This window comes from Pleurodeles waltl, chromosome 1_2 (genome assembly GCF_031143425.1).
Source record: "Pleurodeles waltl isolate 20211129_DDA chromosome 1_2, aPleWal1.hap1.20221129, whole genome shotgun sequence".
NCBI classification, from domain to species: domain Eukaryota; kingdom Metazoa; phylum Chordata; class Amphibia; order Caudata; family Salamandridae; genus Pleurodeles; species Pleurodeles waltl.
In genome coordinates this window covers 361,139,755-361,164,173 of record NC_090437.1, presented here as the reverse complement: position 1 = coordinate 361,164,173, position 24,419 = coordinate 361,139,755, and the positions used below count along the sequence as shown (strand labels likewise).

At 43.9% G+C, this 24,419-nt stretch overlaps 1 protein-coding gene across 7 annotated transcripts in view; it reads right to left on the bottom strand.

The window, feature by feature from the left end:
• FSD1L (fibronectin type III and SPRY domain containing 1 like) overlaps nucleotides 1-24,419 on the bottom strand; it is a 254,699-nt gene that overhangs the window by 39,843 nt on the left and 190,437 nt on the right. For 4 of the 7 annotated variants that reach the window (XM_069239791.1, XM_069239799.1, XM_069239818.1 and 1 more), the window contains exon 9: nucleotides 18,531-18,660. In XM_069239791.1, the coding sequence (XP_069095892.1) occupies nucleotides 18,531-18,660 (130 nt within the window). Of the gene's footprint in view, nucleotides 1-17,121; nucleotides 17,155-18,530; nucleotides 18,661-24,419 lie in introns of all 7 variants that reach the window. The other 3 variants (XM_069239766.1, XM_069239774.1, XM_069239780.1) reach the window with 1 other exon arrangement.

The following is a 24,419-nucleotide window of genomic DNA, read 5'->3' as shown; positions in this document are numbered from 1 at the left end:
AACACCACAGAACAAGGAGAAGATTCATGTTCGACTCTGAAGAGAACACTGACAAAGGGTCCACTGAAAGGAGATAAGTTGCCAGAGTCACATATAGAAATTGGGAAAGAAGTGGTTGTTGAACCAACAATCGAGGAAGAAGTAGATACAACAAGGAGAGAAGAGCTAAGTGAAGGAGAGCTGAATGGTGATCGAAAATTGAAAAGAAAGAAAATAGCAAGTCGAAGATACGCAGGTCCTGAATGGGCGTATGCAACTACAAAGGAATGGCAGAAAGAATTTATGTCTTTTTGTTTTGATAAGAGAAGTTACGGGTCAGTAGTTTAACAAGTGAAGGAAACTAATGAACTGAACTGAACTGTTGAGGCAATCTGAGAGGGAACTTTTTGAAAAGACTGTTGAAAGATAACCTGATTTGACTTCTGAAACCTGATTTTGACAAAGCTGCTAACCAATTTTGAAAAAGGGATCCTGGAAGTGAAACTGAACTGCTAAAAGAAAAGTTGTCTATTTTTGATTTTTGCCTCAAGTTTTTCTAAATTTCATTCTGCTTTCCGATTCTTTACAGATCATGAGTAACGTTAGTAATCAGGATAAAGGTGCAGGGCGCTGTAAATATATGAGCATTGGTTTGGCGATTATGTGTGGGATACTGGTTGTGCTGTTGATTGTGGGTATGTCTGTTCTTGATAAAAGGGAAGCCAACCATACTTCTGCTTTTGATACAACTACTACACTAGCAGCATTAGAGAAGTTTATGTTAGATGAGAAATATTTGCATGAGGATACTAATGCGCAGGGAGAACTTTCTTCTAATGTTTTTCTACCGTTTATCGAGCGAGTATGTTGAGACAATGGATGCAAAGAATTGTTTTGTGTGTACGCAAATTTCTACATCAGTTGAGGAAGGAGTCACCTAACATAGCTTGCCGTTAACTTACGCGATAAGTTGTAGTTTGTTACTACACGGTTTTATAACCAGGAGTACATTAAATACTTTTATTCTAACTATGATGTAGTGTTTTTGTTTGTTCCTATAATTAAGTATTGGAGTAGAGTAGCTAAGGATTATGACATAGTAATAGAGGTTTGTTTTTTTTACCTACATTGACGTTTGGCACAAATTATGCGCACAGAAATAATTTGACATGCTTGATTACACCTTTAAAGAAAAATTTCTTGGATCACACAGATGATAGGAGAAAGGCATTAAAAGAGGAATTAGAAAAAGGTTTAGAGAAAAGGACTTACAAGAATGATTATGCTTATAGTGCAATTAAAACGCAAGGGAAATTAGCTTTTGATGCACAACACATAGGGAAACTTTGTATATATAGGCCTAAATCGCGCACTGAAACTTTATTTGTGGGAACAAGTGAATGTAGGCATGTGTTTTTGTTTCAGAATAAATGGACGTTAATGTTGAATGGACAGGACCCCGCCATTCCAGAGATTTACTACCTCTGTGGACTTAATGCTTATTAGAACATTGGAAGTTGGCAGAGTGCTGCGGGCTTTTACTAGCCGGTAAAAGCCCGCAGCGCCAACATTCCAATGGGCTTTGTTCACAGCAGCAGCTGTGAACAAAGCCTCACGGAGCCCGAGGGGATTCTAATCCCCTCGGGCTCCGTGAACAATTTGTTTTTTTTAAGAGAACATTCTGCCCTGAGTGGCAGAATGTTCTAATAGCCTTAGAACCCGCCATAGCGGGCTCTACCGGCTATTAAAGGCCCTTTCCCTTGTTAAATGCCCTCGCCTTCGGCTCGGGCATTTAACTCTGGAGCGGGCCTTTAATAGCCGGTAGAGCCCGCTACGGCGGGTTCTAAGGCTATATTACCGTCTTCCAAGAGGATAGTATGGGACATGTTATTTGGAAATAGTTTTCCCAAAGAGTTATCAAATGCAGGATTTGAAAAAGTTTACGAAAGTGACTGAATTACATCATAAGAGACGGAGGAGGGAGTCCTCTTCTGCTACAAAGGGAGATATATTTGAGAAGTGATTCCTTCAGTGGGAGTCATTCTGAATTCGATTAATGTTCAAAATGTGTCTACTATTGTGGATAACATGCTGACAATTTTTTCAGGAGCCATACTCCTGATAGAAACTGAATTAGCTGAAGATAGAGCTATGACTCTTCAAATTCGACTTGCTTTAGACATGTTTTTAGAATGGATGGTGGAGTCTCGGGGTTTGCTTCACTGGGAAATTGGCTCAGCAACATTTGGAATGGGATTCTGTTGAAAATGTTACAGGGAATATTAATTGTTGTGGTTTGTCTATTGAGGATATGGGGATTATGCAAATTATGTAAAAGGATTAAATTGAAACGGTCAAAGAATAATCAGAGGAGGGAAGAAAAGAAAAGGGAAACATTTTACAGGGAAAAATCAAGGGGGAAATGAAAGTATGAAAAAATGGAATTGTAAATTTTTTTAGCTGGTTTGAAATTTGTGGGTAATAGTATGATGACAGTTACTCATCAGAGGAGGGATTGCTAGCGCAGGTGCCCTAATAAGAATTATTAATGAGAGTTTATGTATTTTTAATAATACGTTTATGTAGAAAAAGTAATAACGTAGAAATAATTAATGCACGTGTTTAAAAATGTGACTACGAAGAATGGTCACCAATGTTAACGAAATGCACAAATCAATTATTAAACAGTATGAAATGCTGAATATATGTTAGGCTAATGTAGTAATATATCATATTAAGGGTTATGAATTAAGATTTAGCTTTATTAATTGTAGGCCTTAACTTAGCGAGTGTCTTGGCCTACTTGCCAGACCTCATGTAAAGGCTGTATTTCTTAACGTTTAATGAAATAGCTGACCAAGTGAATTAAACTGTGAATTTCTATTGTATTGCTTAAATGTGCTCATAACTGAAGCTTTTCGTGAGAGACTACTGCTAGAAGATGATGTTCTTGCTAATGCAACATTTTATGTGCAATGTGTGTGGGACTGACTTTCCCAGGATAAGAACAATGAAGACACTGACTAGAGTAGAAGCTGCAATAATATTGTTACCTGACAAGCCAGATGATAAGGACATCGCAAGACGAACCAATCAACAATATTAGAATGGAGTAATATTAGAATTCATAGATTTGGGATACTAGTTTTAATGGACTGAGTGTGAACATAAGATTAACTGACCAATGGGGATTTGGGAGGTAATTTAGGTGACTTTACCTTAACGACACTGCACAGAGGGAAGAGAGTTCATTCATTCGCTCACTCAGAGAAGACAGATTAATTGCCCATTTGCTTGCTGACCGAAAGGTCAATATTTCTTGTGTGTCTTGACAAGAGATGAGCTTAACTTTAATGCTTAAAGACTTTGCCCTTTAATTCTGATGCTGAAGCCTGATGCCTTGCTGATCGACTGATGTCCTGAGGACGAAGACTGATTCTGCTTTGCTAATCCACCCTGAGGATAGGTGTATCCAGATTGTGATTATTATGCATATTTGCTTTTTCTTTCTAGGTACCAACTGTGCTGTTTTGATAGAACCATAGTTAGATGTTTTTCCAAATTTGTGTTACGAAATTGTTTTGCATGAAGCCCAAAATGCTGATGCTAATCTGATGTTAGTTAAGGATTATCACTAATGATTTACGATATCAGGGACTAATGCTTGATGAATTTCCCAGCTGAATTCCATGTATGTTATAATGTTGACAGTTGATTTTGCTTTTGATTTGCACCATAACCTTAGAATGTGTTGTAGTTCAAGCTTTGATTAGATTGCGTTTCTTCCACCGCTTGGGACAACGAGTGTTGTTTCTGTATGTGTTTCATTTGATTTTGAGATTCATCTACATGACCTTAGCATTGTTAATATAGGGAAATAAACATTCTAATCTTTTACTAAAGGTGTGTTTATTCATGACTGAAAGGTCATGGTGCGTGACAATTACTGACTATTGATTATTGATTGCTAATGATTATTGTGTATTGATTATCAATTATGTACTGATCTATGGTAAGAAAATCTTAATTGCGAGTCAAAAGGTTCATCAATCTATTGGCATTCCCTTGTAAGTTTCAGACGCGCTAACACCTTAACTCATTAGGTCACAGCTGCTATTACACCTGAATGTTTGCCTAGTGGGAAGCGCTTTTTTTATTCACCTCGAGCTAGGTTGTTTGGAAACATTTTGACAACAGAACAAAATGGTCACAGTTTGAAGTCGCTGATGGCAGAGTTCAGGGGAAATGTGCTCCACCTTACTTATGTTTTAATTGCACTAAGTTAGTAAGTTTATTTGTTATTTCGGGGGGGGAGGGGGGGGGACTTTAAACGCAGAACGGCGATACATCTGTTGAAAATGAGGTAACAAAAAGAACAGACTTTAACTACTAAAAATGTCCATTAGGTGGCACCAGTGCCTCACGTACAAGAACGTTACCAACGGTATTCTTCCACGTCATTTTGAAACACAGTACAAGCTGAGCTGCGATTTCCGTGCCCCCATATCAAAAAATACCGCTGTTCAAGTTCACGGTTAATATTTTCGCTTAGTGGTATATTACCGCCACCCGGACATTCTCGGCTTCCAGTGACGACAATGTCTAAGGCTCTCGGGTTTCCCAAAGACATTCACGCCCCTTGGCTTTCCGAGTTCTAGCGAGACCCGTGTACTGCACGTGAGAACTCAGGCCCCTGCTCCCCAGGGTCGGCTAAAAAGGCGTGCAGATTAGGTGATCCCACGTTTGCACATTCGGTAATATCATCGTGTTATTTTATTTTATCTGCTTTTCAGGTTTAACCGCCCGTCTTCCCCCTCCTCCACCACTCCGTCCACACTTGCACCTATAAATAGAAGCTGCTGAAGTGTATTCTATTTACAGCTGCTTTTAACCTTAGGATGCACCCGGAGCGGAGTAGCGCAGGGAGAGTAAACTTCGCCTGTCTTCGACTCAGTAAAGTGCCTTGGATGCCATGAGCCCTCTTGCAAGCAAGGAGATGAGTCTTTTGACTGCTTTCGGGTTAGTGAAATACCGCAATTAGCAAGGTCAACGGGCACCTCAGTGCTCCGGTGCCGCTGCGCCTGCTGTACCATTTGAAGCTACGCCCCCCCTCGACTAAGACTAGAAAAATAAGTAAATAATAACAGCACAATCACAACAAAACAATACTCTGCCAAAACGCATTCCAACACATTTACAAATAATGCGCTTTAATGTGAAGCGCTATAAAAACGCTAAAATAACCATGCAGTATATAGCCGATTCTTTCTTGCCGTGACGCACAGACTAGTTGCTCGCCAAATTCAAACTGTAGCTAAGCGCCTTCAGGATGCTTTAACTATGCGATTTAATGGTGCTGAATAGACCTAGAGGACGACCTTTAGCGCCAGGCCTTAAGAGACCAAGTGCACAGATAACGTAGCGGCTTGTGGGAAAACGCGTGTGCATTACTGCCGAAACCACTGGAATACTCAGAGCACCGAACTTTGGCATTACCAGTGCATCTTTATTAAACTCTCGCTTTAAAGGGGTGTTTATTATGCCAAGGTGTGTATGCCCAATGTCAACTGAACGGAGCGGCTGCACTATTCAATGTAACAGAAAACCGCATATGTCAGCTAATCTTGCCAAAGCGGGATTTTTTGCAGGGCACGCCACATCGATGCGTTGTTTGAGTAAGTGAAATCGGCCGTTGGACCCACAAATTCAAACTCACAAAGACGTCAGATCAGAACCTCCTCACGAAAGGCTCAGTGTCGCCGCATGGCTGCGCACTCTCTGTGACCGGGTTTCGGACAGGAAGAACAGCTGTCACTGGCGCAGAGCGAGAGACTTGTTCACTGGCATATCTTGCGGGTGATTTTTTTCCGAATACTACACTAGGCTGCCTTGTCCATTTGTTACAGACCAAGGATCATAACAGTTATTGCCCTCTGCAGTCGGCTTGAATGGCTGTTTATCGCTCACTTCAGAAATACATATCAAAATGTTATCGAGCCGAAGGAGCAAGCGCATAATGTACTTATCAAGTACCATCAAGGGACCCAAGGAGCTAACTAGGCAGGTGAGCATAATCTAACTTGGGTTGAGAAATAACTGGTAGGTGTTAATCCTATAAAATGTGAATTGATCATAGTCCAGGGATTTTGACATCCAATTCTCTTTTGAGGAACAGATGACTCCCCTCAAACACTGCAGATATTACTTTCATCCGCCTGGCGAACCTTGCCCAACAAAAGCGAGCTTCAACTGCCTTTGTTCTTATGCCATGTTCCTAAATGATTTGTTCCCAAATTGGTTACTATGTCAATCTGTTGTCAGTAATCCAAGAAAAACTTAAGAACCACCTTCTCTTGTACTCCACAAAAAGCTGAAGACCTGGCTTTTTCAATTAACCAACCTAACACAGGCTGGGCTAGGCACACACAGATGCTCAGCGCCAGGATACCCTCGTAGGCGAGGATGCACTTTACAGATACATGTAACACAACATTGACAGCCTGCAAAAGATGCACAATTATGCAGCCTAAGTAGTATCTGGTCACATAAATTCCTAGACATCTCCTTGCCCTCTGGGTCCAATATTGCCTTTCCATCATGGCTACACATTAGTTTCAGGCCTAGTGATCATGCATATATTTCTTCGCATTGAAAGATCAAATCACTAGGGTTTGGTCCACAAGCACAGGCCACAGAGATCCGATACGAATTGCAGCAAGGCTTGCCAACTTTAAGTACTGCGACAGACAACAGATGGGAAGTACGGCCATGTTGTCCTTAGGACCTAGACTGAATTTTCCATCCTTTAATGATGTGGCACATTGTTGGACCAAAACAGTTGAAGGCACAACTAAGTGCTGGTCACCGAGTTCTGCTTCAAGCAACACACGCTCTCTGAAATATCAAATACCAGCATGTGACGTGGCACAGGTAGTGGTGCTGCCAACAGTAGAGCAGACATTTAAAGGTTGCAGGGTGTGATTCATTCTGTAATTGCAGTGCCAGTACAATCATTCATTCCCTATTTAGCAATTCTAATCACTATTTTTTCCTCTTTTGAAACAAAATAACCTACAGAACATTATCATGAACACGAAAAGGTAGTCTTATCCTATAGCTTACCAATTTAAAGAAGTTTGCACAGCCAGAACATTCATTCTCAGCAGCAGATGCTTTGTACATAATGTTCTTTTAATCGCAAACAAACCACATCTCTGAAACTTAACTACTCAGAAAAAATCCTAAAAATTTGCATGCCAATATAAAAAATAATTCAGTGACACAGGCCTGTTTCTACAACTCTGAAAGAAACACTCAACAATGGTAACTGTTAGAACAACTTCACATGCTCTCTCTCCAACAAATCACAACCTCAATAAAACTCTCCACATACTGAGACGGCCCCATCCCGGCATACTGAAAAAAAAGCTAAGTCTAGGACATTGCCTCTATGATCCTCAGTGTGATTAATGAGGTGGCCGTCCTTTCTCTACTTGTTCCCCATCTCTCTGGCACAATCTCAGTTTTGATTTCTGCTCCATTTCTTCGCATTCCTTTTTCAGGAAACTAGTGAAATCCTTCCTTTTTAACCTACACTGTAGGTAAGTGTATAGCTTTTTATGCGCAATTTCTTCTGTTGATCTCTTCAACCTCAGAGAACTTTTGTGTGTCACAGCACTCGTTAAGAACTCTATAACATAACATTAATTCCTCACCAGTAGAAGACATATTTCCTCCTCTCTCAAGAAGAGACAGATTACACCTCTGCTGACAAAACCAAACACAGACCCAAACGACTTACAAATTCTGAGACCAATCTCCAAAGTACCCCTCTTTAGGGAAAAAATAGGCAAAGCTGTCTCCAACCAACATATTTCAAACATTGTACAGAGAATCCTATCAATTCAGGTCCTGTCCTAAATACAGGACGAAACAACCAAATTATCAGTCCTCAATGATGCCCTATGAACGCTGGATGGAAGAGATATTTGCCTTTTGGCATTTTAGCATCTGACAACATCAATCATGTCCCCACACTTAACATACTATCCACAAGAAAAGGTTTAGTCTAAAATGGTTCCAATCCGTTGTCACATCCAGATCTCAATTTGTGAAAATTTAGATTACATTCCTGCCCACTCTACTGTGGTGTACCTCAAGGCACACCATTATTATTATTTGTTAAGAGCAACAAATCACCCTCGAGAAGGTCTCTCATCGCTGGTGCACCCCACACAAGTCGAAAATAAGAGGAACAGAAATGAAAAATAAAAACATTAAAAAAGGCAGGTTTTAAGGGATTTTTAAATAGAGCTAGATCAGAGCAAGAGTGTATATGTAAGGGTAGCTGGTTCCAATGTTGGGGGGCCAAAAATGAAAAAGAATAACCCCCCTGGCTGGCCGTACATATACGCCGAAGGCACAGTATTAGTTGCTCAGCAGACCTAAGACTTCATGTTGGAAAGTAAAGCTGGAGCTTTTTTTGCAGACAGCGTGGACCACTGTTGTGTAGAGACTTGTGTACCAGACAAAGAAATTTAAAGAGGGCATGATTTTTCATGGATAGCCAATGCAAAGATTTGAGCATAGGTTCCAAAGAGGATCAGGGTGGCAGGTTACAGACCAGGCAGGCATGTTCTGTACAACCTGGAGTTTGGCTAATAGGCTCTCATACATTGCTACCATTAAGGCATTACAATAATCCAGGTCACTTACAATAGCTGCCTGGGAGAGTGATTTCCTGGTCTGCAGAGGTCGCTATTGGAAGGTTTTCCTAAGAAGGCGCAAAGCCAAAGCAGGGTCCGGAGATCAGATTTATATGTACTTTCAGAGAAAAATTCTCGTCGATCAAGACGCCCAAATTTCTAGCTACCTTTTTTTGGGGTAGGGATTGATTCCGGTTCAAGAGGCCATCAGTCACTGGACCAAAAGGAATGAGCTTTCCCAAAAAAGCAGAACCTCTGTCTTGTCGGAATCTAGTTGGAGATAGTTAGCTGACATATAGAAAGCAATCTTTTTCATAAATTCCCTGAACCTTATTTTGGTAGATTCTGTGTTGGGCCCCACAGTGATGATAAACTGTGTGTCCTCCGTATACAAAAAGACATCAAAACCACATGATCTTATCACTTTAGCAGGTAGCCACATACATATTAAAAAGGAGGGGGCTCAAAAATGAGCCCTGAGGCACCCCTCTGTCTAGGGACATAGTTGTGGAGTTGAAAAGATCAAGCTGCCTAGAGCTTTTCACAACACCAATCTGCCCTAGTCTTTGGATTGGGATTGCAAGTGAGATGGTGTCAAATGCCCCAGACAGATCTAGTAGAACCTGCATAGCTGGGACCTCCTCATCCAGAGCAAGTCTGATTTAATCTAGAACCTCCACAAGTGCAATTTCCGTGTTATAACAAGCCCAGAAACCTGGCTGGGAGGGTTCAAACAAAGAGTGGATTTCCAGAAAATATATACGAGTTGTTGGTTGACTAAGGTCTCATAACTTTTCCAAGAAAAGGGAGCAGTGAAATTGGTCTGTAATTTGCCAACTCGAGGGGGATCTGCCATGGTTGGGGAAAGAAAAAAAAAATATATATATATATATATATCGGTCTGACGCGCTGCTTTCCAATCTACTGGAAAGATTTCAGCCTCAGGGAAAGGTTAAACAGGTCTGTGATAGTGGAGAGAAAGGTTGGGACCAAAGTAGCCATTATATAATGTGGGTCAGAATCCTCTGGTGATCCACATTTGATCCCGTTAAAAAAAAACAACACTTGATCAGGGGTAAAAGGATCAAAAGCTTCCGACAGTGGCGGGTAAGTGATGACAGTCTTTTACATGGAGCCTTGTGAACCAATGCTACACATTAAAGGAACACTACACCACAAGGCCATTGACATGGAACTTTACACCTTAAACTATCAAACCCATCTGACGTAACTACCCTAAAATTATTTATGGAAAAATCAATCAAAATAGATAAACACATTTTCTCTCAGATGCCACCCTGCAAACATTGAATACCTCCTCCTCCACTCACAGATCTTCATACTTTGTTCACAACTGGCTATTAAATCTCAGAAACCAGGGCATTACTCCCACCCTGGTTCCTGCTGCAAAATCTCTGTGGAACACCATCAACCAATATTTATCTAGGACATCACACACGCTTCATGCCAGCTCCACCTTTTGAAAAACCCAAACCCTATATCTCACCAAAAGGCCTCAGGACCACTTTTCACGCAGCAATGGCAGCAATGCATTACTTGAAGGCCTTTCCAAAACAAATTTAGCAGATTTTGCCTTCCTCCTAGCCACAGGCTTTCTACTTTGTCAAATCTAAAAAAATCGGACCACATTAACTCCACCATAAAATAATTCCACTGACTCACCTTTAAGCAGAATCCATTTCAAACCACATTTACAATACAAAAAAAAAAAAATACCTTACCCTCCTATTTGAAAGAAACTTATGTTTGGTGATAAGTGAGGCACCAGAAAGAAATCACAACTGATCAATGAAATCCTTAAAGAATGAAAACCAAAGCACTAAACAAATCTTTATCATGTCTGGCTCCAGCACTCTGGAGCCACTCGCCTAAAGATCTCAAATTTGGAAAAATATGAAGACCCACTTTCTCCAAAAGTAAGTCTACATTTTTACCATAGGTTTATGACAATATCCTAGAGCCTAGTGCCAATAATGCTACTATTGTTCTTACTGCCATGTCTCTTTAATATTCTGAGAATAATCCTTGTGACTTTAGAAGGGTTCTGATGCCTACCTGGCTAGAGCCACGCTACATAAATAAGGATAAAAATAAATGAAAAAACAAATCGTATGCATTTAGTGCGTGCTTGTTGGATGGCCGAAATTGATTTGTGCCGGTATCCATATACCCATGGGCCTGGCGAATAAAGTATACAGACAACATTCCCTGTGATGTTCTTCTAGAGGCAAAATCACGCTCCAATCCAGACATAAAAACTTTTTACCAAGAATGGCAGAAACAACCCGCAGCTTTTCTTAACTATCCAATACTTTTAGTTACTAATCCATTCTCAGTTTCATAAGTTTGGAATTGATTCCAAAGTAATCTAAGTGAATGCAAGAAATAAAAGGTGAAGCGTTAGACAGTCCTGTGGTGAGGTAAGTACTGTGTTCACTGACATTCATTCTGATATCTGAAGGTCAGGGAACCACAGATTGCATTAGGACTCAACAGGCTTGTATACAAAGGAAGTGCCTGCCACAGCCAAGAAGAAAAGTCCTTTCTGTTGTGCGAGTTTGACATAATGAGGGATTGCGTTTCCAGTGAAGGTGGCGACAGGTAAAGGGGCAGGACGTTATTGGGATCACAGAATGACAAATAAGAAGCTGTGCAACTCAACCCCAGAGAAAAGTGGTAAGGGCAGGATACAATAGGAGACAGAGAGAGACAACATACCCAGGACGAATTCTGGAGACCAGAGAAGGACCACACCAACCTCTACTTTCAAGCTCAGAGACACTCTTAGGTACTGAGTCCCGTAAGAGCTCTTACAGGGTCAGACTGTGGCTTGAGGTAAGTGCAGTATGCTTAGTTGTGTGGGTCAACAAGACAGAGGTGAAAATCGGAGAGTCTCAGAAAGCACATGGTTTAGAGGAAGTGTACTTGATAACCACTCACAGAAAGCAAGTAATGCAGGATGATGACCCTCAGTTCCATCACAAACTGCTACCCTTGCTCTGTACACACACATCCACCCACTTTAGGACCGGCCACGTCTGCTTTATAGGCCACCCTGATGCCTTTCCTTTCTGTAGTTTTGGATGCCAACACCCAACTATAACAATTCTCCTTGATTTCTTTTGCAAGGTGTACAATCTACCTGAACCTTAGACTCCATCAGGAAGGAGGAGGATTCATGTGGAGAAGCATGCCTTGAGATAAATGTTTGTTTTATTTATTTCCTTTCTACTTATCCTGTACTTAAGCAACGAAACATACATTAAAATCATAACTACCTCTTTGCACCCCCAACCTGACCCCCGTGGCTTCTTTACCATTACAGTGCAACTAATAACTTTATTTAAAATACTGGTGACATGGCCATTGCAACCTAGTAAAAAAATAGGTCGATCTAAATAAGTGTAAATAAAAATACCGTTATGATTCAATACACACTTCTCACAGAATTATTTTCTTAAAGACAGCATACAAGCAAAGCCTTCACGCCACACCTCTCCTGCTAACTCATTGCCAAATAAGGTAACACAAATCACCAATAAATCACTGCTCTTCTACATTATATCACCCAGCACTACCCACTGATAAACCATCTATCTCCATACATGGCAACATTTTAGATGAAAAAAGAGGGAGATAAAAAATAATAATAATCGGGAGAATGTATTTCTCCTATTGAATTCTCCTGAAGCAGAGGCAATTTCAGGCCGGATACTGTCAAACCCATTTTTGGCTTAAAAAAGCGAGTCTCCCGCCTGAATCGGGTCTATTGGCATCTATGCATGTCTGACCGAATCACTCACTGAGTCCCCTCACAATGCTCTTGCAACCAATTACCCCGTCTCTCTGAATTCATTCAGTGACAGACTCCCAAAGTAATTTTCAGAATCCCATATTTCAGGGCTAGTTCTCCCCTCTTCCTTCACATAAAAATTCTGCCGCCTTGCTCACATTACCAACCTGTGTCCTGCACAGAATTCGACCCTCCCAAACAAATGGAATATGCTCATTCTTATTCGGCAGGCTTCAAACAAATGAGTACCCATATCAAATGTTTCATCCAAAGAGCCTTATATTCAGTATGCACAATACAAGGTCTATCAAAAACACGACCACATTTTTAATGATCACTGACTCACATTTGCCCAAAATTGGATCATTTCAAGCACGTATGGCCGTAACTGAAATCTATACCCCACAGATGTGGACTGTCGACTGAGCAGTTCTCCAAACTGACACTCTACGAACAAAGTAAGTGGAACTGGGTGTAAACTCAGTAAGATGTTCCCCACCATCCCTGTGTAATCAAAGACTTCACCTCTTTTTTGGAAAACCTAACTCTACTTTCGGTTCCTTATCACCACATCATGAGCACTGTGTTTCTGCACACACCCTAGGACCAGCCAATCTGCTCTTGTAGCAGCTCTATTTCAACTTGGTCAGCCTCTACTACAAACGCCTCATTTCTGCCTGAAAACTTCAACCTGGATACCTACAAACGGTAGCTTGAACATATCCTTCTCCACATCCTCTGCCACAATAGATCACTAATACACTCCATGCAAACTTGCTGCCACAGAATCCCCGCCCCCACAATATTCCCCCTCCTGTTTACTGTTCAACAGTACTTGTCATCATAGATCAGTCTGGCATACCTTTGTTCTCAGGGGTCTGGCTAATTCTTCAAGCAACCAGTAGTAACATGTGTCAATCTACAGCTTTTTATACTCCATACAATCTTAACACTTCTCCAAACTGGCCATCCTGTGGACCCAACTAGAGTCCTGGTAAGAGTACGCTTGGAGTATGGCAACATTATGTGTATCATGGATAGCCAAAGGGTACAGAGAAGCTGGAAGATCAGACACATTTTTCAAGTGCTCTACTGGATCTGGATCGATGCAAGAGTCATTTTCATTATCTACACTCTAATTGCTCTAAGCACTACATGCCCTGCACAATGCTGAATCGGAGACATCATCTGTTTGACAGGAAAACACTAATATATAGAGACATACAGACTGAAAAATGGGAGTACACTGACTACATGCCAGTGATAAACACATCAGGTCAGGAGTGACATGTACGCAGGTAGGGGCAACACAATGCAACTGACACACGTATTGGGAAGCGAATAAGATGTATGAGTCACGATGTTTACGGAGAATGGGGTAGGAATGCTTCTACTGATAGACAATACCCACTTATGTGCTCACATAGGTTAAATGGAAGATCAGAATACCAGACCTCCCTGGAGGAAACTCCACTAGGATTACCCACAATCTCATGTTGACCTTTGCAAATCAAGACTTCCAACAGTAACGAGAAATTGCGTGTACGCTGTAAATAAAATAGAAGACACAGCAATTGGACCCTCGCAGGGCTGGTAAACGAGCGTAAGAACTTGTCCTGCAGTCCTCCCTCCCCCGCGACCTTCCCTCAAACAACCAACAATCAAGAAAATAAAGTTTGCATATTGAGGACTTAAAGTCTTTGACATGAACTCAGGAACCACTGATACCTTTTTCTCTCTCTCACACACACACACATTCATATAAAGGCAGAGCGCCACAAACCCACTTCCATCTTATCCCACAGATTACTCTCCAACTGGAACACCCACCATATTTCATCCGCATACTACGATTCACGAAAGAGCCAACAGTCCAAAGTACTGGTGAATAACAATCTATAACATTTTCCCATAACAAGACCCGCATTTGGACAACTACCATATCATATATTATGAAATAGTTATTCTTTCAAAATTCAGGCAAAAGGAGCAAGTGGACATGCAGGAAATCACAGCCATTGTGCATAAGGGTTGATAAAAATCCTAGAATGTCTTGCTGGCAAAGACCAAGGTGTTTGGTATAAGGAGGAGGGAGATTTAAAAGGTAAACAATTTACTCACACCCAACCTTCCTAACAAATACATTCATGAACACACATACTTAATATCTGAGAACCTCCGATTTTGGTAATTGCCCAAAATCAGTGGTTATCAAACTGGAAAAGCAGGTGTTTCACAAAGCAGCACATGAGAAAGGAAAACGTTAAAGAAGAAAGTATTTACTTACCAAAAGAAAAGCAAAGAGGGAGCGAAAGCATGGAAAGGAAACAGATAAAAGCAAACTAAGACTTTAAGCTCAAGCATAGAACCAGAAAGATGGCGAGGGCTCCTAGCCACTTTGTCTTTGCTGGGCTGCTAAATTTCTACTTCCCAGACACAAAGTTGGAGCAGTGTTATGGCTCAGCCAGGAACTCAACCATCCTTTAAGCGAAGACTGTTAAGTTGGAGAAGCAAAAATGTAAGCAGAATTTAATAAACTAGAAATGGCATTGCCAACTTCAGTCCAAGAAACGGGTCTAAAACTGTATTCCGGAATTATCAAAAAGAACAGCATTTCCAAACAAACCGTGCAGTTAATCACTCTGGCAATGGCCATCTCAAAGGACTGTACCAGAATTGTAAATCTAACAGCCTTCGTCAGGTAATGAAAAAGTACTTTCTCTGCCACCACTTTAACAGATTTGCAGTTACTTGTTTTAAAAAGTATCTTTTGTTCAGTATGGGTCTATTTTGTTTTGCAAATGTGCTTGAATGTTGACTTTATCTTCCCACCTCGCCAATTGAACCAGTCAGATACCCGAAGGGGAAACTTAGATGCACAGAATCACTTAAAGTACCATAGACTGCAACACTGCTACTCCATTTGAAAGTGGCTCGCCTTCTCACACGCAGGGGCCACAATAAACGTCCACCACTTTTTCTGATGCCTTTAAAATACCTAGACCCTCCCCAATGATTCATCAGCACATTCAGTCTTTGGCTGAGACCTCTGTAAAACATTTACAACATGTGTGAAGAAAAGAAAATCCTGTGCAAAACATTCCAGGCATTCAATATGCCTGTAAAATTGTGTACAAAGCCTACATCGCATTCAGTTATATTTACATGCAGGCAGTACCAGAGAGAGGTTACCTCATAAAATTACATCCAGGGTGCTGGTGCATCGTCACAAGCTGTCTTTGGGCCCCCTAGTGATATACATTGGGGGACAAAAGTCTGATGCACCCATATTGGGACTACTTTGAAAACACAGATCAAAAGCTGGAGCTAGTCAGTAAAAGGGTGTCATGTAGGAAACCTACCTAAAATTCATCAAAACAAATACTGAATTCCTCCTATACACCAACATAACAAAACAATCTTCGCTGCAAACCTGGCTATCCACCAAGAGCCAGGAGGGCTTCACATCCCGGCTAATAGCAAAGTCAAAATCACCGGTACTCACCAATCTCTATAAAAGACTATATCAACAAGACAAGCTAGACAGCATGGTACTACGTCTTCCTCTTTAAAGTGAAACCTTTCCTTCCAGAACTCAACTTCGGAAGAACTGTGGATCCCGGAGTCCTCTCCCATCTGGAAGGAGCTAATGCTTTTATCAATGACTTCTCAGACACCACACTGGCATGCCTGAAAGTCACCCTAACTGCTACATTATATTTCATCAGGGGCTTGAAGAAGTTTGACCACTAACTGAACACTAACAAAACTGGCCCCTCTTCCATACCAACATCATCTTTATGACCAGTTACTTCCTCATATAAGGTCATCAGGAATGAAACCTCTATATAGCTGGTCAAACAACTATCAACCTCATGTGGACAGTGCCTTGCCTTAAGCAAGAAAATCACCAGACTAAATAGGAAGAAATGCAAGAAAGAAAAGACCAGTAGACATGCATACGACATTTTAAACATCCTCACCATAAACCTCTTAACGGCTCCTACTACTTGTAATTCAGAAAATAATTAAAGACATCTCTTCAAGGAGCGATACATTCGTACATAACAGAAATCTATATGATACCCATCTCACTTTAAATTATCTTGGGCATTATTGTTAGAATTCCGCCCTTTTTCAAAGTTCTGCTTCTCCTAGGCAACCTGGGCCAAGTATGTGCTATATACAGTGCCATGTAAACACCAATGCCATATTAGTATGCATGTAGCAGAGCAGGTTTAAAAGCGGTTATGACATCTCACAAGACTGGTAGAAAGTATCAACCTGAAGCACCCTAAACATTCATTGGAATAGCAGCATGAAACTGGGTTTAAATAAGGGATAGTCAACCAGACCTAGGGAAAACATTGGTGAAATGTGACAAAAAAACGGAAATCTGTTCCTTAGAACTAATTTAAAAATTTGAAATTGTGCAATACCTGAGCCATGTGAACTTTACCTGAGGCAACAAAGGTATTTTCTCACACCATAATAAAGGCTGTTAGATCGATTAACAGGCATTAATAATCTAGAGAAAGGTCTATTGTTAGAAAGAAGAAATTGTTCAGTGAAGCTACAACAGATGCTAGGTCCTAGAGCTAGATATAGACACATTTTCTTCACCTTGAATTGTTCCTCATGGAATGGAACTGGCCACTGTCGGACAACAGAAACAGGTAACATGTTAACAGACTGTAAATCACAACCCAGTAGGACCGTTACACCCATTTTAGGGGTACTGCTATCTTCAAAAACGATCATCCCTTAGCTTAAACTGGTACATCTTTTTCCATCATAATAAAATGTCCCAAACATAAGCGTAAATAAAGCAAATAAAAGCAAATGAATCAGCATAAGGTGAAAGGGGTAGCTGCTATGGGGTGATGCCAATGTCTATCCCTTTCAACCAAGGTATCACAATACCTTGAAACTAATTCTTGAGGTTAGCAATAGAGCATGTCGCAACAGCAGCAACTTTTCCTTCCAGCAGATGATCAGGGGTGCTACACAATCAATTAATTTACCGGTGCAATAATTTACAATTAAATAAAGATTGTTAATGATTTCAAGCTAGCAGCATTTTTAATTGGGGTTGACACTGCCCTGAATAATGCACAAAAGGGTCAGTCTAGCAATTGGGCATGCTGTGTCTGCCTGTACTGAAGCACATCTTTTTCTGGGTGTTTCCAGAGCGGACTAGGAGAGAGGGACAAGTTCGGAAAAAACATATTGTCTCCCAAGCACAGTCACAAACTCACTGTGACAGTTTGTGCCTTCGATGGGGAGACAACATTAGTTAAAATCAGAGCCGTGGTTTGAAGTCACGTCTCCATCTTTCACTGTCTGAGGAACTGGCCTCATTTTCAAGATGGGAGGCATCCTCCCGCAGGCTGGTGTGATGTGTCACTTCACCTACTGGTGGGGAGATGCTTTAGAAGTTCCTGTGCTCCCTCACTAAGGAGCATCTTCAGGAGTGCACGGACTGTAGGTCAGCTCATGTTTGGTGCAAAATAAGTGCACAGTCTGAAAACCTGTCTGCATCTCCATCTGAATCTGTAAAGTGACTATACACAGGGGCAAAGGTATTCCCTAGATTGTATGAGATCTCACTTCCATGCAATAGAGAGCATGTCCCCTACTCCCAGCTGGAATGGCATGATCACAAAATATGCACCCACGCAGGCCGTATTACAGAAAGGGACACATGTGCATCTGCCCCAACATGCTAAATGTGGGTGCAAATGCCCGCTGTCCCCAAGGGAATACGAAATAAAGCTTAAGGTTTATAGAGTATCAAGTAGACTCCTCAGAGCCATGACACTAACGCTTTCTTTACTTTTTTAGTCGGGCACCCAATTCAACACCAAAAAAAGCAATGGTGTGACGTTTCAGGGGCCAAAGTCTATATAGGGCAGTTTATTTATCTACACTTACCAAACTGTACCCAGCAAATACATATAGATTTCTCTAGTTGATCAAAATAATCAGACAACTGTTAGAAAATGAATATAACAAGAGACAAGCATCCTTACCTGCCCCTGTTTTCCTTCCCCTTTACTTTGTTCTCTTGACTTTTTCCTGCCAGCGAATCCCACTCAACAATGGAATCTTCTACTTTCAAGTTTAGATGTGATGACGTACCATCAAAGGTGAAATTCAAAGCTAAAATAGATAACATTAAAAATAAAACTTGTGTTGTGATTCATTTATCAGTAAAATCTCGACCCCTTTCATCTGGAGGTAAAAGTGCACAATACTTGCATCTTTATTCAACCGGCATGTTAAAGGTTCTTGGACGATTCAATAACTCTGACATACTGTATCATCTCTAGGCCGATTACATCATGCTGTATCTAAATACCTCTCGAGATCAGAAAGTAAAGATTAGCTTGCTCTGCTGGAAAAGCTAACACGTTTGCTATAATCTGAAAGGTGTTTTTGTCAATTCTCACGATCTCAGACTAAGACTCCGGATTACTCCCCGTTGTTTAGAGCAGTCATGTGTTTCTCATTCTGAACTCTGTTTGTAAAACTCTATACACTTGTAGTTTATATTTGCCTGGGGAGCTGGATTACCTACAGTTTACTGAGGAGCCCCGGCTTGACATAACTGTTACTCACAGATGTTGATTTTCCTTTTGTTAATAAACCCTTTCAGATTTCGTCTAGCATGTGCACAATTTTTCTTTAACCGTCTTGGCGCACTGATGGAAGGAAGTGCCTTTGCTTGATCAGAGGCCATGAATACAACAGCAGGCTTAATAAGAGCGCAGAGAAGGGAAGGAAATGGCGATTCAATAATCCTTAAAACAGTTCCTAGAGGATGAATGTGTGAATGAAAGAAAGGTGCTGATCTGGCCAGAACACGAGAACCTCTGCAAGCTTCAATGGTCCATGACTGGGAGTCTCCAAACAAAAGAGGGTCTGACATGTTTAACAGAATTCTGACTTCCTGCCATGAGAACAGATGAGCAGACCCACCCCTGCCTTTCTTACCAATCTACCCACACCCCCTTCAATGGATTAGCTACATGACTAGGCTGGCAGACAACTAAATACCTAGCTATAAGTGTTGGAGCAGGGGGCGGGTTACCTGCTGTAGATGGCGGCCGCATAGTTGTTGAGCTCCCAGACCCAGCCGATTATCTACACTACCCTACGCACCTCCGAGGCATCCTGTTACCCTAATGAGCCCCGAGTGGCCCCCAGACGATGAGGAAACCGGACCCTTTACCCAGCCAACTCCACTACACCCGTTGCGGCCCTACACGACGTTAGGCCTAACTTCGCAGCCTAACACGCAGTCGCTGATGCAGGAGCATTGGGAGCAAGTGCCTGCTGTGCCTACTGCGCTCCTGATTGATACCCATCCTGGACATTGGAGCAGTGACCCGGGACTGGAGGCGTGGCTCTGTGGTGCTGAGCGGAGCCTACACAGGACGATCCCTCCTTGATCGAGGGCCCAGCGATTTGTGGAGAGCGATGAGGTTGTAGCCCAGGGTGCTGAAGGCGGCCTGGACACCATCAAGGAGACAGCTGCAGACTGTACAACAGTCGCCACGACCAAAACAAAGATAATCGGGCTATAATGAGCGGAGGCCGAAAGGATCCGACAACATGCTGCTCTGGGCAAGAACTTTCAGCACCACCCAATTACTTATGGAGACTGGTGGCCCAAATGCCACACCATACTTATAATTTATTTCTCCTCTGCACCTTTGGTGAGGGCTGGTGAAAGACGACGATGCTGTGAGGGGGAGATGCCTCATTCCTGAGCCTCTCGGCTGGTGTGGGCCCTGTTGGGTATAACTCTGGAGTGCCTGGAGTCTGACTCACGCTTGGACCTGGCTGGACGTCGTGGGGTATAGCGCTGCTACCCCTAGCCCCCTAGGGTTTGTGCAACTGGAGTTTACAACAATAAAATGCATGCAACATAATAAAATGCCCGGGAAACCATTTGTGGGTATAATATGTCGCAAGTTTATTGATTACACAGGCTGGGTTAGCTTACGGGCGATCCCGGTGTCTGAGATTAGTTCGTTAACATTGGCCGACATCCATCCTGAGAAAGATAGAGCTGTTCCGTCTGGTGTTCTCTGCGCCAACGTACTTAGATTCTTACAGCTCGTTCCTTTACCGTGGTTTTACCACTCTCCTCCTTTATGACCCAGGCCAGTCTCCACAGTTGCTCAGGATTCCAACTGTCCCTTGCGGGATTAAGGAGCACTGTCGCGTCATCCCAGGCCCCGCCGTAAAGACTCCCAGTGGCCTGAGGAATTGCTTTTAGGTCCAAAGAGGCCCCAGCCCTGAGAGGTCACCCCTTAGGAGACCTCCTGGCCTCACTCCTCTCTCCTGACACCTAGGGCCCATAAAGCAAGGGGGTGGACCAACCTCTCTAAGTATGGTGGCCCCTTTTGTCCATCTGCATACCTAGCAGGGGAGCGACGCTAAGGAGCTGTCCCCTTTATTGTCGCCCTGCGTGCGACGTGGCCAGCTGCATTCCCTTTGCTGTCATAAGACTCACACCAACTAAAGCTCAAAATATTACACATGGAGAGTATTAGAACAGTTAATTACACTGCCGGTGACCTTCTCCTATGCATGCACTGAAGCAGATTCAGTACAAAGGAGTTATTTGATTCCCTGCACACTGAGTTTGAGCTGACCTTTCATGCTATTCACCCCATCAAGAAGCAGGGTCTGTTCCACTTACTATTGTCAAAGTGGGCACACTTCCTGCTTGCGACACAGCACTCCTCAGACCCGCGCAGCGGATAAAACAAGGCACAGTCCTCCAAAAGATGGCAGCACTTCACTGAATAAAGATAGCTCGCACTTAGTTGGCATACCACAACAGGGGCGAGACTTGCGCCCCAGCAGTAGGCAATACATCCCTGGCACTACCACACTTACTCTTTACATAACATGCAAAGGGCCGTACAGAGACAAAAAGGGTCGGGCCTGCCAACGTACTCCCGTGTGCAAACTGCAACATCTGATTGTTTTACTCTGACGACAATGGAGGAGTGTATATCTCCAACAATACAGGTCACATCGTTGGATAAACTAGATATCAAACTACAAGAAATTAGAGACGATCGACAGACCATCAAACAATGCCTATGAGCTCTTACCTGGGACCTCAGCCTGCTCAAAGATGATCATTAAAAGTTAAGTGACGGGCCTGGCTTCGGGCGTCAAGATGGCGGTCGCACTCTAAGAGTGCTCCAGGCCCCTCCGTCATCCGCCCATCGAATCCTTCGCCATCCTGCCCTATTATCCACCCCGGCTGTCTTTATGGGATCCCCGACCACCTGGGAACCCGGTGGCTTTGCTGAACGGGCAGCAGGGGGGCCCACGTACTCGCAGGAGACTAGGACCGGAGTAGTGGCAACAACATGGCGGCCGGGAGATGTGGCCGGCCGCGGCGCCAGTGACCAGCACGGCGCTGCCGCCCGAACGGATTGCATCGGCCGGAGTGGAAGGTGAGCGATCCGGAGAGGGCTGCTGGACGGGCCCGGCGGACGACAGCCCTGGTGGACCCCTGCCCCCCTCTCCCCCAGAGCAGCCTCTCCTTGGGTCATTAAACAAAACAGCCACAACGATCCCCTGGACAGGAGGCCCCTGGTGAGACCGTGCGGAATTGAGCTGGTCCGGCGACCCCTCTGGCCGCGTGGGGGCCTGCGAAGGGGCCCGCCTTTTCACCTTTTCACTTGGGGGTACTGCCCTGGAGCACCCTTGTGTGCGGAGCCCTACTGCGGGTTCCTATGACCCGGGGGTCCTGGACAGAGTCCGTCCAACTGAACAAGAGGCTCCCCCCGGAAGATTCAGCTGCTGAGAAGTAGTGAGCACTAAAGAGTCATCGGAGGATCAAGGCCCAGTGAGAGGTCCAAACACGACGCCGGTCGTATGAGCATGTCAAACAAAAACTTAGAGCTATGCAAAACTCTCATACATGCTCCTCTTCCCAGCGCGCCTGAAGGTCTTTATGAGTGGGAAGACCTACTTTTTTGAATCCCCAGAGGAGGCATGGGACTGGTTGACAGAGGAGGGCGTCGGGGCTCAGAGAGGCCCTCCCGGACCAGTGGGGCTCCCCGGGTCGCAGCCTTGCACTTCAGGTGGACACAAGAAGAGGACGAAGACGCACCAGGTCTCGCCGTGGGGGACAGGGGGGTCCAGAAAGCCATCAAGGCAAAGACAATACAATGGATCCCGGCCCTCGGGCTGATGAGGTCCTTGCAGACATCTTGAAGACCCGGACGGCGTGATGGAAGGAGAGCACTTGAGCCAAACCCCCACACTTGGCTGACGGTGGGGTCACGGCTCCCTCTGGGGCATCTCAGAGACAACCGATACAGTAAGGCGCAGATGCACACGGCCCTGGACGGGGCCTCCCCCATCGCACAGGGCTCTCGGCCTAGCGTTCGCCACCTACGGATCCGGGCTGACACTTATCTACTGATTGCAGACGATCCGCCTGAATGGAGGGGTCCACCACTCCACACCAATAGCAGTCTACCTGGCTGTGTTGTTTAGTTTAGGTTATTGGGCGACAGATGCTTCTGGGGTAGAAGTATGGGGCAGGGGCTGTTGGGGCGTGAGAAGTTTATCAAGGGGTTACGTTATAATGTTTCTGTAGGGTTTGTTCACGGTTTCTTCAATTCCTTCTCTTGTTTGACACGGTTGCCCCTACACCCACAGACGGGCTTTCAACACTCTACTACACCTTGGTGCTCCACACGTGCGCCTCACTGACAAGTCCTTTCATGGAACGTGAACGGACTTCTTGACATGATCAAGAGGTCCGCGGTTTTTAACACACTCCGCAGATATGCCCCCTCAGTAGCACTATTACAAGAGACCCATTTGCTTGGCAACAAATGCCCCATGTTGGCACGTGGGGGGTACGACAGGGTCTACCACTCCGGGTTCTCTAGGGGCTCTAGGGGAACGGCCATCTTACTCCATCATATGCTACCAATGGTGGTCACTGCCACCCAGACTGATCCTCAAGGACGATTTGTTGTCGTGACCTGTTCGCTCCACGGGAGGTAGATTAACATAGTGAGCGCGTACACCCCCCCCCTTCCCACCCAGCAGCCTTTGACAACTTCTTACTTTCACTCGTGGGATACTGTCGGGACTCCCCCAGGGGACAACCCTAATCGGTGGGGACTTCAACTCCGTCCTAGACCCCAGACTAGACGTATTGGGCACCCTATCTACCAACCACTCATGTCGGGCAGCGAGCCTGAATAACTGGGCTGAAAGTCTTGGCCTGTGTGAGGTCTGGCACCCCAGGACGTGACAATACACGCACACCTCAGCAGCGTACCAAACACACGCTAGAATTTACCTGGTGTTCATGCCGGCATTAGACATAGCCGGGGTCACTGTGGCTGAAATACTTCCACAAGGGGTCTCCAACCACGCTCCATTACAAATTCGACTGGGAGGTACAGACCCCGCACAGCGCCCGACCTGGCGTTTGAACGCATGGCACTTACAGGATGGTGAATACACCCTGGCGGTCCGGGACCATCTTAACCAATATTTCGAGCAAAACTTAGGGTCAGTACGATCGCCGGGCACGGTCTGGGCTGCGTGCAAGGCTACCCTACGGGGATACGCCAAGCATCTCCTCCGTGTGCGAGAACGCGCACGCAACATGCAGGTGTCGGAACTCGAGGCCAAGGCGTTGCGACTCGAGCGTCAACATGCGATCTCCGCTCAACCTCTACTCTGAGGCAGCTCACTATGGTCAAAGATGAGATTAGGCACTTACTGCTAGAAACTGCGAAACATCTCTGGCAGGCATCAGCGGCCCGAGTGTACGGTTAGGGAAGCTCCTACATTGGCTGGCCACTCGACCACTAGCAAACAGAATTATCCCTGAAGTAACCGACGAGTCAGGAACTTTG